This window comes from Indicator indicator, chromosome 32 (genome assembly GCF_027791375.1).
Source record: "Indicator indicator isolate 239-I01 chromosome 32, UM_Iind_1.1, whole genome shotgun sequence".
NCBI lineage: Eukaryota > Metazoa > Chordata > Aves > Piciformes > Indicatoridae > Indicator > Indicator indicator.
The window spans coordinates 8,520,582-8,534,217 of NC_072041.1; the positions used below are offsets into that span (position 1 = coordinate 8,520,582).

The 13,636-nt window shown below is 63.5% G+C and overlaps 1 protein-coding gene across 1 annotated transcript; it reads right to left on the reverse strand.

The window, feature by feature from the left end:
- Positions 1-1,052: 1,052 nt before the first annotated feature.
- RAP1GAP (RAP1 GTPase activating protein) lies at positions 1,053-13,421 on the reverse strand. Its single transcript, XM_054394875.1, has 20 exons — positions 13,377-13,421; positions 13,239-13,277; positions 12,954-13,133; positions 11,847-11,941; positions 11,689-11,767; positions 11,541-11,594; positions 11,370-11,453; positions 11,184-11,284; positions 10,609-10,738; positions 9,500-9,655; positions 9,349-9,420; positions 9,189-9,275; positions 7,523-7,660; positions 6,932-7,000; positions 6,729-6,838; positions 6,568-6,642; positions 5,230-5,323; positions 4,145-4,223; positions 3,962-4,029; positions 1,053-1,196 (listed from the first exon to the last, which is right to left on the reverse strand). Exons 1-20 carry the CDS (start codon positions 13,413-13,415, stop codon positions 1,053-1,055), a joined length of 1,893 nt encoding a protein of 630 aa, XP_054250850.1. The 5' UTR covers positions 13,416-13,421.
- Positions 13,422-13,636: the final 215 nt, after the last annotated feature.

Below are 13,636 nucleotides of genomic sequence, written 5' to 3' on the forward strand. Positions count from 1 at the left end.
CCCTTGATCATCACTCCTGAACACACTGACCCCCCCCGAGGATCCTAAGCCACCTTCCTGGGCAACACCACCCCCTGAGCATCCCCAAACCCCCTTTAAGCACCCCCAAACCCCTTGACCTCCCCGAATCCCCTTGACCACCCCCCAATCCCCCTCTCTGAACACCCCAACCCCCCCCGGAACACCCCCAACACCCCCGGAGCTGTCCCAACCCCTTTGACCACCTGCATACCCTCAAATCCCCTCCCTTAGCACCCCAAAGCCCCAGGACACCCCCAAACTTCCTCCCTGAGCACCCCCAACCCCCTTGACAACCTGAGCACCCTCCCTGACCACCCAGCTCCCCCTGGGCACCCCCAAACTTCCTCCCTGAGCACCCCCAACCCCCTTGACCACACGAGCACCCCCAAACCCCCTCCCTCTCTACCCTAAACCTCCTCCCTGACTATCCCAACCCCCCCTGGGCACCCCCAGACTTCCTGCCTGAGCACCCCCAACCCCCTTAGGCTGTCCCAACCACTTTGACCACCCGAGCACCCCCAAACCCCCTCTCTGAACCCCCCCTAACCAACCTCCCTGACCACCCCAACCCCCCGAGCTGCCCCAACCCCCTTGACCACCCGAGCACCCTCAAACCCCCTCCCTGACCACCCCAACCACCCTGGGCACCCCCAAACTTCCTGCCTGAGCACCCCCAACCCCCTCCCCGACTTCCCCTCTCCCCTTTTCGTCACTCCCCACTTCCATGCTCCCCCCCGGGCCCCCCCCAGCTCGGCTGTGCCATCACCCAGCCAGCCCTGGCACGGCTGCAGGCGGTGACCCAGAGCGGCGCCAGATTTGGGGGGGGTTGGGGGGTGTCGGTGGTGGCTCTGCGACACCCCCACTTCGCTGGGTGCCCTTTGGCACAGTGTCCCCAGCCGCGACCCAACCGCCGGCGCTGGGCATTCCCAGAATCCAGGCGGCACGGAGCTATGTTTAACCGGTCCCGGGGTGCTCGGTGGTTTTGGGGGTTCGGGGAGGGGCGGGGGGGGGCCGCGGGGGACACACAGAGCTCAGTTTGTCTTGGCTGAGGAGTTGGCACCAAGCCGGTGCCCACCGGGGCTGCCAGCCAAGTGCCGCTCCCCACGGCTGGGTTGGCCACCGGCGTTGAAAAGGGGGATGGGGTCCGGGGGGGGCGGGGAAGGGAGGGGCAATGCCTGGGAGATTTTTGGGGTACCTGCAGCACCCCAAAAACGAGGGGGGGGAAATAACCAAAGGCAGGCTGCGACAAAACCGCATCCCAAAATTTGGGGAAGTGGCTCCAAATTTGGGTAAATTGGCCCCAAAATGGATTGGGGAGGGGGGGGGACGAGGGGGAAGGGCTACGTGGGGGGATCAGCTTGGGGATTTGGGGGGGCAGCCCCCCACAAGGTATCAGAGATTCCTCCCCTCCCCGAGATACCAAGAACCCCCTCCCCAGATGTCAAAGAACTCCTCAGCTCTCAGGGAACCCCCTCCTGATAGCAAGGACCCCCCCAGATATTCAGGACCCCTACCCACAAATCAGGAACACCCCCCCCCGAGATGTCCAAGAACCTCTCAGCTATCAGGGAACCCCCACAAGATATCAAGACCCACCCCCCCCAGATATTCAGGACCACCCCAGATTTTCAGAACCCCTCCCAGATACTCAGACCCCCCCCCCAGATATCAGAGAACCCCTCCCAGATATCAGGGGCACCCCTCGGAAATTCAGACACCCCCCGTAGATACTAGAGAACCCCTCAAATATCTGGGACCCCCCCCCCATATATATCACGGACACCCCCTCCTCAGATATCCAGAACCCCTCCCCAGATAGCCACAAGATTCGGCCCCCAGTTATTCAGGACCCCCCCAGTTATTCAGGACCCCCCAGTTATTCAGGACCCCCCCAGATATTCAGGGACCCCTCCCTAGGTATTAGAGAACCCCTCAAATATCAGGGACCCCCCCCAGATATTCAGAACCTGTCCCAGTTATTCAGGACCACCAACCCCCGAGATTCAGACACCCCCCAAGATATTCAGGGACCCCTCCCAAGGTATGAGAACCCCCCAAATATCAGGGACCGCCCCTGGATATCAAGAACCCCTTCCCAGATATCAAGACAACTCTGCCCCCAGTTATTCAGGACCCCCCCAGAGATTCAGACCCCCCCCAGACACTCAGGGACAACCCCCCCCAGGTATTAGAGAACCCCTCAAATATCAGGGACCCCCTTCCAGATATTTAGGGACCCCCCCATATATGATGCCCCCCCACAGGTATTAAGCTCCTCCCCCAGATATTAGAGAACCCCTCAAATATCAGACCCCCCCCACAGATCAAGATGCCCCCCCAGACATTAGAGAACCCCTCAAATATCAGACCCCCTCCTCCCATATATATCAGAGACCCCCCCCCAGATATCAAGGACACCCCCCCAGATATCAAGGACACCCCAAGATATCAAGGACATGCCCCCAGATATCAAGGACACCCCCAGATATCAAGGACACCCCAAGATATCAAGGACACCCCCCAGATATCAAGGACACCCCCCAGATATCAAGGACACCCCAAGATATCAAGGACACTCCCCCAGATATCAAGGACACCCCCAGATATCAAGGACACCCCAAGATATCAAGGACATGCCCCCAGATATCAAGGACACCCCCAGATATCAAGGACACCCCCCAGATATCAAGGACACCCCAAGATATCAAGGACATGCCCCCAGATATCAAGGACACCCCCAGATATCAAGGACACCCCCCAGATATCAAGAACCCCCCCAGATATCAAGGACACCCCCAGATATCAAGGACACCCCCAGATATCAAGGACACTCCCCCAGATATCAAGGACACCCCCCCAGATATCAAGGACAGACCCCTATATCAAGGACACCCCCCAGATATCAAGGACATGCCCCCAGATATCAAGAACCCCCCCAGATATCAAGGACACCCCCAGATATCAAGGACACCCCCCCAGATATCAAGGACACCCCCCCAGATATCAAGGACACCCCCAGATATCAAGGACACCCCAAGATATCAAGGACACCCCCCCAGATATCAAGGACATGCCCCCAGATATCAAGGACACCCCCAGATATCAAGGACACCCCCCCAGATATCAAGACCCCCCAAGATATCCATCCCCTGCCTCCAGATCAAGGCTTTTCCCCCCCCTCCAGACATCACTGGACCCCCCCCCCCCAATTATTGACGACCCTCATCAGCCATCAGAGACAGACATCAGAGACCCCCCCCAGCACCCCCAGGTAGCGATAAATAAACTTTTATTTTACACAGGACCCGGGGGGGACACAAACACCATTTGGGGGGGGGGGCTTGAAAAAATAATCCTCCCTCTCCCCTCCCCCCACCCCAAATTCCAGTGTCTGAGTCTGACCCATTCCAGAGCTTTTTTCCCTTAAAATAAAAGGAGGAGGAGGAGGAGGAAGGGGGGGGGGGGGGGGGCAGAGAGACCCCCACTTTGGGATTTGAGGCCCCCCCCCCTTTATTTTTTTTTGGGGGGGGTGCTGGGCTGAGCCCTGCTCGTCCTTTTTGGGACCCCCCCCTCCCCCATTCATGTGGCATTGGGGTCACAGTGCGGGGGGGGACACACGACCCTTCATGATCCATCCTGCCCCCCGCTCCCAAGGGGGTCTTTGGGGTGATGGAGATTGTCTGGAAGGGGAGGGGGGAGGAACTCCTCCATTTTTGGGGGGGGTTCCCTCCCCCCTCCCCCAAGTCTTGCCCCGGGGACGATGGCTTCGGCTCCTGGCACGGGGATGGCACCGGGGTGGGGGGAGGGCTGAAGCGGTGACCCCCCCCCAGCCGCCCAGGGCAGGGGGGGACTATGAGCCCTGTGGGGAGGGACATCAGAGGGGGGACCCCAGCACGGGTGTCCCCTTTTGGGGTACACGTGGGGGGGGTCTCAGCCTCACCGGGGTCGGGGGGGGCTGCTCCAGCTGGATCTTGATCTCAGGGCAGGGGGGGTCGGGGGGGCGGCGGCCTGGGGGAAAAGAGAAGGGGAGGGGGGGCCATGAGCACCCCTGGGGGGTCCTCCCCTCCCCTGCCGGGGGGGCCCCAAGCCCCGTGGTGACTCTGATGCTCCGGGAGGAGCCTACCTGGGGGGGTCTCGGGGGGGTCGTCCGGCCAGGGGGTGTCGAAGGCCTCGCGGTGGCTGCCCGGGGGTGAGCGGCTCCCCTGAGGGGACACGGGGGGTCACAGGGGTGGCATGGGGGTGGCATGGGGATGGGATGGCACCGGGATGGGGTGGCATGGACCAGGATGACACAAGGGATGGGGTGGCACGGGGATGGCATGGGGATGGGATGGGGATAGATAGGACAGGGATGGGGATGGGATGGGGATAGATAGGACAGGGATGGGGATGGCATGGACCAGGATGACACAAGGGATGGGGTGGCACAGGGATGGCATGGGGATGGGATGGGGATAGGTAGGAGAGGGATGGGGATGGCATGGAGATGGGATGGCACAGGGATGGGATGGCACAGGGATGGGGTGGCATGGACCAGGATGACACAGGGATGGGGTGGCACGGAGATGGCATGGGATGGGGTGGCAGAGGGATGGGGTAGCACAGAACAGAATGGCACAGAGATGGGGTGGGATGGGGATGGCATCGGACAGGGATGAGACATCATAGAATGGGATGGTACAGGGAAGGGATGGCATGGGCATGGCATGGGACATGCCACAGGGGATGGGACATTATGGGATGGCACAGGTGTGAGATTGCATTGGCATAGCATGGGGATGGGATGGCATAGGCATGGCACAGGACAGGATGGCACACGGATGGCACAGGATGGGATCACACAGGCATGGGATGGCATGGGGATGGCACATCAAAGAATGGGCTGGCACAGGGATGGGATGGGGACAGGGTAGTGTGGGGAAGGGATGGCATCAGGGTTGGATGCCACAGGATAACATTGGGACAGTTTGGAACATTGCAGGATGGTATGGCATAGGAACAAGGTGGCACAGGGATGGGCGATCCCAGGGACAGGATGTGGAGGATGAGGTGGCACAGGGATGGGATGTCTCAGGGATGGGATGGCACGGGCAGAGGGTGGCACAGCAGTGGGGTGGGAATGGGATGGAGTTGGGGTGAGGTGGCAGGGGAGGAGGTTGGCAGGAGGACGTCCTGTCCTGTCCTGTCACCACCCCCTGCATCCCCTACCCTGCCTGGCTCGCTGGGCTCCTCAGTGGCACTGCCAAAGCTGCTGGCACTGGAGGACGAGCGGGAGAAAGCCACCGGCTCTGGCTTCTCAGCCCTGCTGGGGACAGTCACCAACAGCGGGCACAGGCTGGCACCACGCAGTGTGGGCACCGCCACAGCCCCACCATGATACCACCCCACGCCATCCCCATCTCATCCCTGTGCCACCCTATCCCCATGCCCACCTGTTTCCATGCCATCCTGTCCCCATACTATCCCAACCCTGGGGTCTCCCATCCCTGTGCCACCCCGTCCCCATGCCACTCAAGTGCCATACTGTCCCTGTGCCACCCCACACAACTGCACCTTCCTGCTACTGTGTCCCCATGACATACAGTCCCTGTGCCACCACATTCCTGGGTGACCCTGTCCCTGTGCCACCCCATCCCTGTCCTGTTTCCATGTTGCCCTGTGCCAATCGCCCTAGTGCCACCTTGTCCTGTTGCCATCCTCTCCCAGCGTCACCCTGTCCCTGCATCTCTGTGCTGCTCTCTCCATGTGCTGCCTTGTCCTAGTGCCCTCTGGTCCTCCATGCCACCCCACCCCAGTGCCAACTCATCTTGTGTCATTGTGTTCCTGTGCCTCTCCATCTGTATGCTGTGCCATCCCAGTGGCCCCCAGCCCCTCTGCCATCCTGATGTCACCCTGCCCCTGTGACACCCCATGCTGGTGCTACCCCATTCCAGTGTAACCCCATCCCAGTGCCACCCTGTCTTCCCAGTGCTCCATGCCAGTGCCCTACAGTCCCTCTCATGTCACCCCATTCCAGTGCCACAATGTCTAGGTGCCACTCTGTCCTTGGGCTGCCTCACCTCAGTGCCCTCCAGTCCTCATGCCACCCTATTCCTTTGCCACCCCACATTGGTGTTTTCTTGTCTTTGTGCCACCACATTCCAGTGCCCTCCAGTTCCTGTGTCACTCCAGCACCACCCCAATCTGGCACCACTTTGTCCTGCTGTCACCTTGTCCCCAGTGCCATCCCATCCTCGTGCCACTCTGTCCCTGTGTCACCCCAGTCCAGTGCCACCATGTGCCACTGGTGCCACCTTGTACTTGTGTTGTCTCACCCCAGTCCATGTCACCTCGATGTCACACTGTTGCCAGCCATCCCAGTGCCCTCCAGTCGCTGTGCCACCCTGATGCCACCCCCATGTCACCCACTCTGGCAACACCGTGTTCTGCTGTCACTCTGTGCCCAGTGCCACCTCATCCTTGTGCTACCCCATCCTGGTGCCACCCTGTGTTCTTGCCACCCGTCCCGCTGCCCTACAGTTCCGGTGCCCCCCGCCCGGTGCGGACCTGTCGGCGTGCCGGCGGCTCTCCGGGGAGCTGTGTGCGGAGCTGCTGCCTTCGGGGGTGGCGGCGGGGCCGTCCCTGGGGCGGGGGGAGGTGACCACGGGATGTGACCCCGGGGGGTGGCACCGGCCGGCGCCAGCCCCGTGCCCGCTCCCGGCGCTCACCTGCCGGCCGGTGCCTCCTGGATGCTCTCGATGCCGATGGCGCTGGAGCGGCGGGAGCCGAGCGGGCCGGGCCGCCGCCGCGAAGGGCTCTTCCCGGGCACCAGCAGCGCCTGCGGGTCACCGTTAAGCGGGGGTGGGAGGGACGCGAAGCCCGGGGCGGGGGACACCCCCGGGAGGGACGCGCTCGGCCCGGCGGTGCTCACCTCTTCCACCGAGCCCAGCCCGATGGCGCTGCCACGGCGTCCGCGCCGGCTCCCGGGCACCAGCAGCGACTGCGGGCGGCACCGCGTCACGCGCCCCGGGGGGCACGGGGGGCACCGCCGGGGGCGGGGCCTCGGCAGGAGGGCGCGCGGGAGCGGGAGGGGTTTGCCCAGGGGCGGGGCTTACGAGAGCAGCCCGTGCCACTATGGGGGCGTGGCTCAGGGAAGGGGGCGGGGTCACGGGTGTGACGGCTCTTAAACGAGCACATGAATAGGGCGGGGGCGTGGCTTGAGAATGAGGCAGGGTTTAAGCGAGGGGCGGAGCTTAAGAGACTACGGGATTCGGGGGGTGGGGCTTGTGGAAGGGGGCGGTACCGGGTGGCTTTGTGGGCGGGGCCTTGCGGCACTGCTGGGGGTGATCGCGCAACGGGTGTGGCTGTGGGCGTGACCAGAGCGCTTGGGGGCGGGGCATCCCCGCGGGCAGCGGCAGTGGGGGGTTCCGGTAGTGGGGCTCACGGGGTTCTGGCAGCAGTGCCCGGTGCCGCCGAACGCCCCCCGTCCGCCGCCCGGTTGGACTCCCGCGGCGCTCCCCACCTTAAAGGACTCGAAGAAGCCCGGGGCGGCGGAGCCGTTATCAGGGCGGTCGTCGTCGGGGCCCAGCCCCAGCATGGCCTGGCTGCGGGCCTGCAGCTCCTCATGCAGCGTCTCCAGCAGCGCCGCTCGGGTCCGCTCCTGCCCCGCCCGCGTCACACACCGGCACCCACCGGCACCATACCCACCACCGCGGCACACCCCGGTGCAGCATTTACCCACCGGCATCCACTGGCACCCACCAACACAGCATCCACCCACTGGCACCCACCAATACAGTGCCCACCCACCAGCATCCACTGGCACCCCTGGTACCCACCAGCATGGCATCCCCTCCCCCAGCACTCGTGACACCCAGAGTACAGGGCACTTGTTCACTCTACCTCCACAGCACCCACAGGCATGACACTCCCACACCCAGCACCCACAGCAGGCACAGTGCCCAGGGGATGTGACACCCACCCGCAGCATCCACTGGCATGGCACCCCCACAGCCAGCACACACAGCAGGCACTGCACCCAGGGTGCATGACACAGCAGGTACAACACCCATGTCATGAACAGCACCCATCCACATGGCACTCCTACAGGCATGGCACCCATGTGCATAGCAGCCACTACACACAGCGCCCACATGGGGTACAGCACCCACTGCACCTGGCACCCACACAGAGAGCACCCACTGTACATCACCCACAGCAACCATTCCCCTGTCATGTACAGCACCCATAGCGGGCACAGCACCCACACTGGGCACAGCACCCACACTGGGCACAGCACCCAGTGTACGTGGCAGCCCCTCCCCCAGCACTCCTGCAGGCATAGCACCCATGTGCATACCACCCAGCTGGCATGGAGCACCCACACACATGCCACTGCTGCAGGCAGTTCCTGGCCCCATGCACTGCACCCACATCTTGCCCAGCTGCCACCGCACACAGCACCCACACACAGCACTGATAGCAGACGTGGCACCAACACTCACATGCCTCTGCTGCAGGCACACACCCCCCCCGCCATGCACGGCAGCTCCCAGAGTACACAGCACCCACACACACCAGCACCCACTGAGGGCAGGGCACCCACAGCACTGCTGCAGGCACAGCATCCACTGCAGGCACAGGACCCACTGCAGGCACAGCACTGCTGCAGGCACAGGACCCACTGCAGGCACAGCACTGCTGCAGGCACAGTACCCACTGCAGGCACAGGACCCACTGCAGGCACAGGACCCACTGCAGGCACAGCACTGATGCAGGCACAGGACCCACTGCAGGCACAGTACCTGCTGCAGGCACAGGACCCACAGCACTGCTGCAGGCACACAGCAACCACTGCAGGCACAGCACAGCTGCAGGCACAAGTACCCACTGCAGGCACAGGACCCACAGCACTGCTGCAGGCACACAGCAACCACTGCAGGCACAGCACAGCTGCAGGCACAAGTACCCACTGCAGGCACAGTACCCACTGCAGGCACAGCACCCACACCCACAACACTCATCTGCAGCATCCACTGTGGGCACAGCACCCACAGCACCTATGTTGTGCCCAGCACCCACACACCCTACAGCATGTGCAACCCCACTGCAGGTACAGCACCCACATTGCCCACAGCACCCATATTGTAACCAGCCCCCCAGTGCCCAGCCCTGCACCCAGCACCCACCTCCAGCTTGGCGAACTTCTCTGCCTTGTAGCAGGCGTACTCGGCGTTGATCAGCTTGGTCAGCAGGAACTCCTGGAACTCAGGGCCCTGCGGGGGCGAGGGGCACCCTTGGGTGGGTGCCACTCCGGGGCAGCCCCCGGCAGCACCCATGGGCGCTCACCTTCCTGAAGACGGCAGGGTCGGGCAGCGGTGGGCCAAAGAAGGGCACATCGTCCCGGGCGGTGACGGAGACCTGCGGGGGGCGGGCGGAGGGGTAAGGACACCTGGGGCCCCCTGCAGCCCTCCAGCGCCCAGCGGGCAGGGGGTGGCACCTTGTAGAGGGTGCCCTGGGTGCTGGCCTGCTCCAGCTGCACCACTACGAAGGCGTGGAGGAAGTTGGAGGCGATCATGTCGGGGACGAAGGGAGTGTTCTCGTCCTGGAAGACGACGGCCACGATGTCGTTGCCGATGTGACGCTTCCGCTGCAGCTGCAGGGGGCGCGGGGGACAGAGGGGACGCAGAGGAGGTCACACCACGGGGATGAAGGCAAGGGCAGACCCTGCATCTCGGTAGGGGACCCCAGCACCCATGGGTGCCCCTGGAGCTTTCGCATCCCACAGGCACCTCCTCAGCTCTCGTGGGTGTCCCAGGAACCCCTGCACCCCACAGAGAACCCCTGGGTGCCCTGTCAGCCCTCTGCATCTTGCCTAACACCCATGGGTGCCCTGCCAGCCCCCTGCATCCCATCAATGACCTCCAGCATCCATCAGAGTTCCAGGAGCCCCTCCATAACCATGAAGCACCCACGGGTGCACTGCCAGCCCCCTGCATCCCATCAATGACCCCCAGAGGACCCACTGGAGCTCCAGGAGCCCCTGCACCTCATGGACAACCCTGAGCACCCATGGGTGCCCTGCCAGTCCTCTGCATCCCATCAACGACCCCCAACACCCATCGGAGCTCCAGGAGCCCCTGCACCCCATGGACAACCCTGAAACACCCATGGGTGCCCTGCCAGCTCCCAGCATCCCATCTACCCCCCAGCACCCGTGGATGGATCTCATGTCCCATAGATGCCCTTCCCAGCACCTATGGTGCTCTGCCAGCTCCCAGCATCCCATCTACCCCCCAGCACCCGTGGATGGATCTCATAGATGCCCTTCAATACTCAGTGGGTGCCCCTGGAGTTTTGGCATCCCATAGATAACTCCCCCCAGGACCCATGGGTGCTCTGTCAGCCCCTGTGCCCTCTAGATGCCCCCCCCCAGCACCCGGAGATGCCCCTGGAGCCCCTTCACCCCAGCCACAGGTGCCCAACCAACCTTCCCAACTCACAGAGGTGACCCAGCACCCCCTACAGCCCCCCAGCACCCCCACGAGCCCCTCAAACCCTTGCCCCCCACCTTCCTTCACCCCTGCCCAGCACCCATAGGTGTCCCACCTGTTGGGCATCCCCCTCGGTGTAGGGCAGCTTGGTGGAGACATGGAACATGATCTCCTTGTCGCGGAAGTGGCAGTAGACAGACTCACTGCCCGTCTGCCCGTGGGTCACGTCCAGCCCCCCCCGGAACCTGCGTGCCGGACAGGGAGAGAGAGGCAGGGAGGGAGGGAGGAAGAGAAGGAGAGAGGGAGTGAAGGAGGGGAAGAGGGAGGGAGGGGAAAAGAGAGAGGGAGGGGAAGAGGGAGGGAAGGAGTGAAGGAGGGGAAGAGGGAGGTAGGGGGAAAGAGAATGGGAGGGGAAGAGGGAGAGAGGGAGGGGAAGAGGGAGGGAAGGAGGGAGGGAGTGAAGGAGGGGAAGAGGGAAGGAGGGGAAGGAGGGGAAGAGGGAGGGAAGGAGGGGAAGAGGGAGTGAAGGAGGGGAAGAGGGAGGGAAGGAGGGGAAGAGGGAGGGAGGGAGGGGGAAAAAGGGAGGGAGAGAAGGAGGGGAAGAGGGAAAGAGAAAGGGAGAGAGGAAGGGAGGGGACACCCTCAACCTGGGTGCCCCCCCCCCGCCCCAGTCCCCCGCCCGTCACGCACCCTTTGAAGTCCCTCAGCTGCACTCTCTGCCCCAGCACGTCCAGGAACTCGGCGAACGCAGGGCTCTCCTCCGTCGTGCCGAAGAGCTCCTCCTCGGAGGTCTGCGGTGGGGATGGGCATGGGTGCCAGCACCCACCCGGCATGCCCCCCCCACCCCCCCGCCTGCCCCCTCCTTCCCCCCCGTACCTGCCCCAGTTTTTGGTAGATGACCCCAAATTTGAAGTGGTTGCTGAGCACGTGCTCGTCGAAGGCGAGGATGAGGCGGGAGGCCTGCCAGGGGGAGAGGGCAGAGGTTGGGCGGGGAGCACCCCGGGGTGCCCACACTCATGGGGGTGTGTTCCCCCCCTCCCCATTCACCTTGGGGTAGAGCACAGGGTAGAAGCGATCCACATTGACGTCCTCGCACACCAGCTGTGGGAGGGAGGGGTGATGCCAGGGGTGAGGCCAGGGTGATGCCAGGGGAGCAGGGGGCACCCATGGGTGCTGCCAGAGGTGTGCCACCCACCTTGGCCATCTGCACCACGTTGGGGAACTCAGCCAGGCAGGAGATGGGCACCACATCGTGCAGAGTGCGGGTGCGGGTGCTGCAGGGCGAGGCGGGGGTCAGGGTGGCATCGGAGCATCCGAGCAGCACCCGTGGGTGCCCCCTGGCACCCTGCTCACCGCAGCAGCAGGTGGAGGTGCTCCTGCTCGTCGTACTTGAGGGAGAAGACCAAGTGGCCCAGCACAGGGTCCAGGGAGTAGTAGTTGAAGTGCTCCTGAGGGGAGGGGGCCAAGCACCCACAACTGTGCCAATGGGTGCTCATGCTGCCAGGCACCCATGCCATGGGCCACCAGTGCCCACAGGCACTGATAGCCATGAGCACCACACCCATGTGCCACCCATCTTACATCTGGTGTCCATGCACTCCCATGTCTACACCCATGCCATGGCACCCTGCTCCCGGAGTGCCCAGAACCCTGAGCACCCACCCCCATGGGACAGCCGTGGCCCTGGGCACCCATAGGCACAGATGCCACCACCTATGGGGCACCTATGCTACTGGGCTCATGTGCAACAAGCCACTCAAACCTATGAGCACCCATGCCAAGGGGCACCCATGCTCCTGGGCACCCACATGTGCTCATGGAGCACCAATGCCCATGCAGCATCCATGCCTATGCGCACCCATGCCCATGTGGCACCCATGTAGCACCCATGTCCATGAGCAGCCAAACCCATGGGACTCCCATGCCCACCCATGCCCACACCCACCTCCATGAGCTCCCATGCGTACAAGGGGTGCACAGACCCATGAGCACCCATGCAGCCCACACCCATGCAGCACCCATGCCACAGGGTGCTCATGCCCACAGATACCTATGCCCACTTCCAGGAGCACCCATAGGTATGAACCATGCCACAGGCATCCATGTCATAGGACACCCATGTCCATGAGCACCCATGCCATAGGCACCCATGCCATAGGGTACCCATGTCCATGAGCACCCATGCCATAGAGCACCCAGATCCATGAGCACCTATGCCATAGGGCATCCATGTCATGGGGCACCCAGGTCCATGAGCACCCATGCCATTGGGGACCCATGCCATAGCGCAGCCATGTCCATGAACACCCCTACCATGAGGGTCCCATGCCCATAGGCACCCACGCCCACCTCCACACGTGCAGGCACCCCTGCCATGGGACACCCATGCCCATGAGCACCCACACTGATGAGGTCTCACCCATGGGGCATCCACCCAGCCCAAGCCCCCCTGGCCCTCACCTTGCCCAGGAAGTGCTTGCGGTAGATCTTGGCTGTGTGGTTGCCCTCAAGCTTCACCCTGGTGCCAGGGGCCGGGGGCGACTCGGGTGCCCCGCTGAGCTGGTGGTTGGTGCCCTCGATCCAGTAACCCCCAAACTGCGGCAGGAGGATGAGGGGGAAGGGCCCCTCCCGGCCCAGCACCTGTGCCCACAGCCGAGGTGGTTGCCCTGGCCACTCGCTCATCCACCCCCCCCCAGCCACTCGCCTGCCCTGGCACCCATCTCTGGAGGGCAGCAGGTGCCCTACCTCGTGCACGCTGGGGTAGGGGATGTAGTCCTCCTCCGTCTGCAAGACAAGGTGGGGGTGAAGGCCACGCTGCCACCCAAGGGTGCTGGGGAGGCTGAAGGCCACTCTGGCACCCATGGGTGCCGGTTGGGTGCCTACCTTGAGCGGTGGGGGCACGGTGTGGCGCTGCTGGGCCATCCTGCTGCCCTGCGGGGGATGGGGGCTGGTGGGTGCCCAGCACCCCGGGGTGGAACGGGCACCCTTGGGTGGGGGACACCCGTGGGGGCTTACCTGGGGGTGGGATGGTGGTGCCAGCTAGAGATATGTCTAGGTGGTGTGGGGGAGTCCAGGGGGGTCCATGGCGCTTCCTGGGGGAGAAGAGAACTCCCCCACAGCCCCTGGCTGAGTCCCTCGGCTGC

What these genes read in the sequence shown, in the direction of transcription:
- RAP1GAP (XM_054394875.1), bottom strand. Translation starts at nt 13,415, where the DNA reads ATGGCCCAGCAGCGCCACACCGTGCCCCCACCGCTCAAG. An exon ending in ACGTGGTGCAGATGGCCAAG is followed by an intron (nt 11,595 to 11,688) that starts GTGGGTGGCACA and finishes TCCCTCCCACAG; the next exon opens with CTGGTGTGCGAGGACGTCAA. An exon ending in TCTACCAAAAACTGGGGCAG is followed by an intron (nt 11,285 to 11,369) that starts GTACGGGGGGGA and finishes TCCCCACCGCAG; the next exon opens with ACCTCCGAGGAGGAGCTCTT.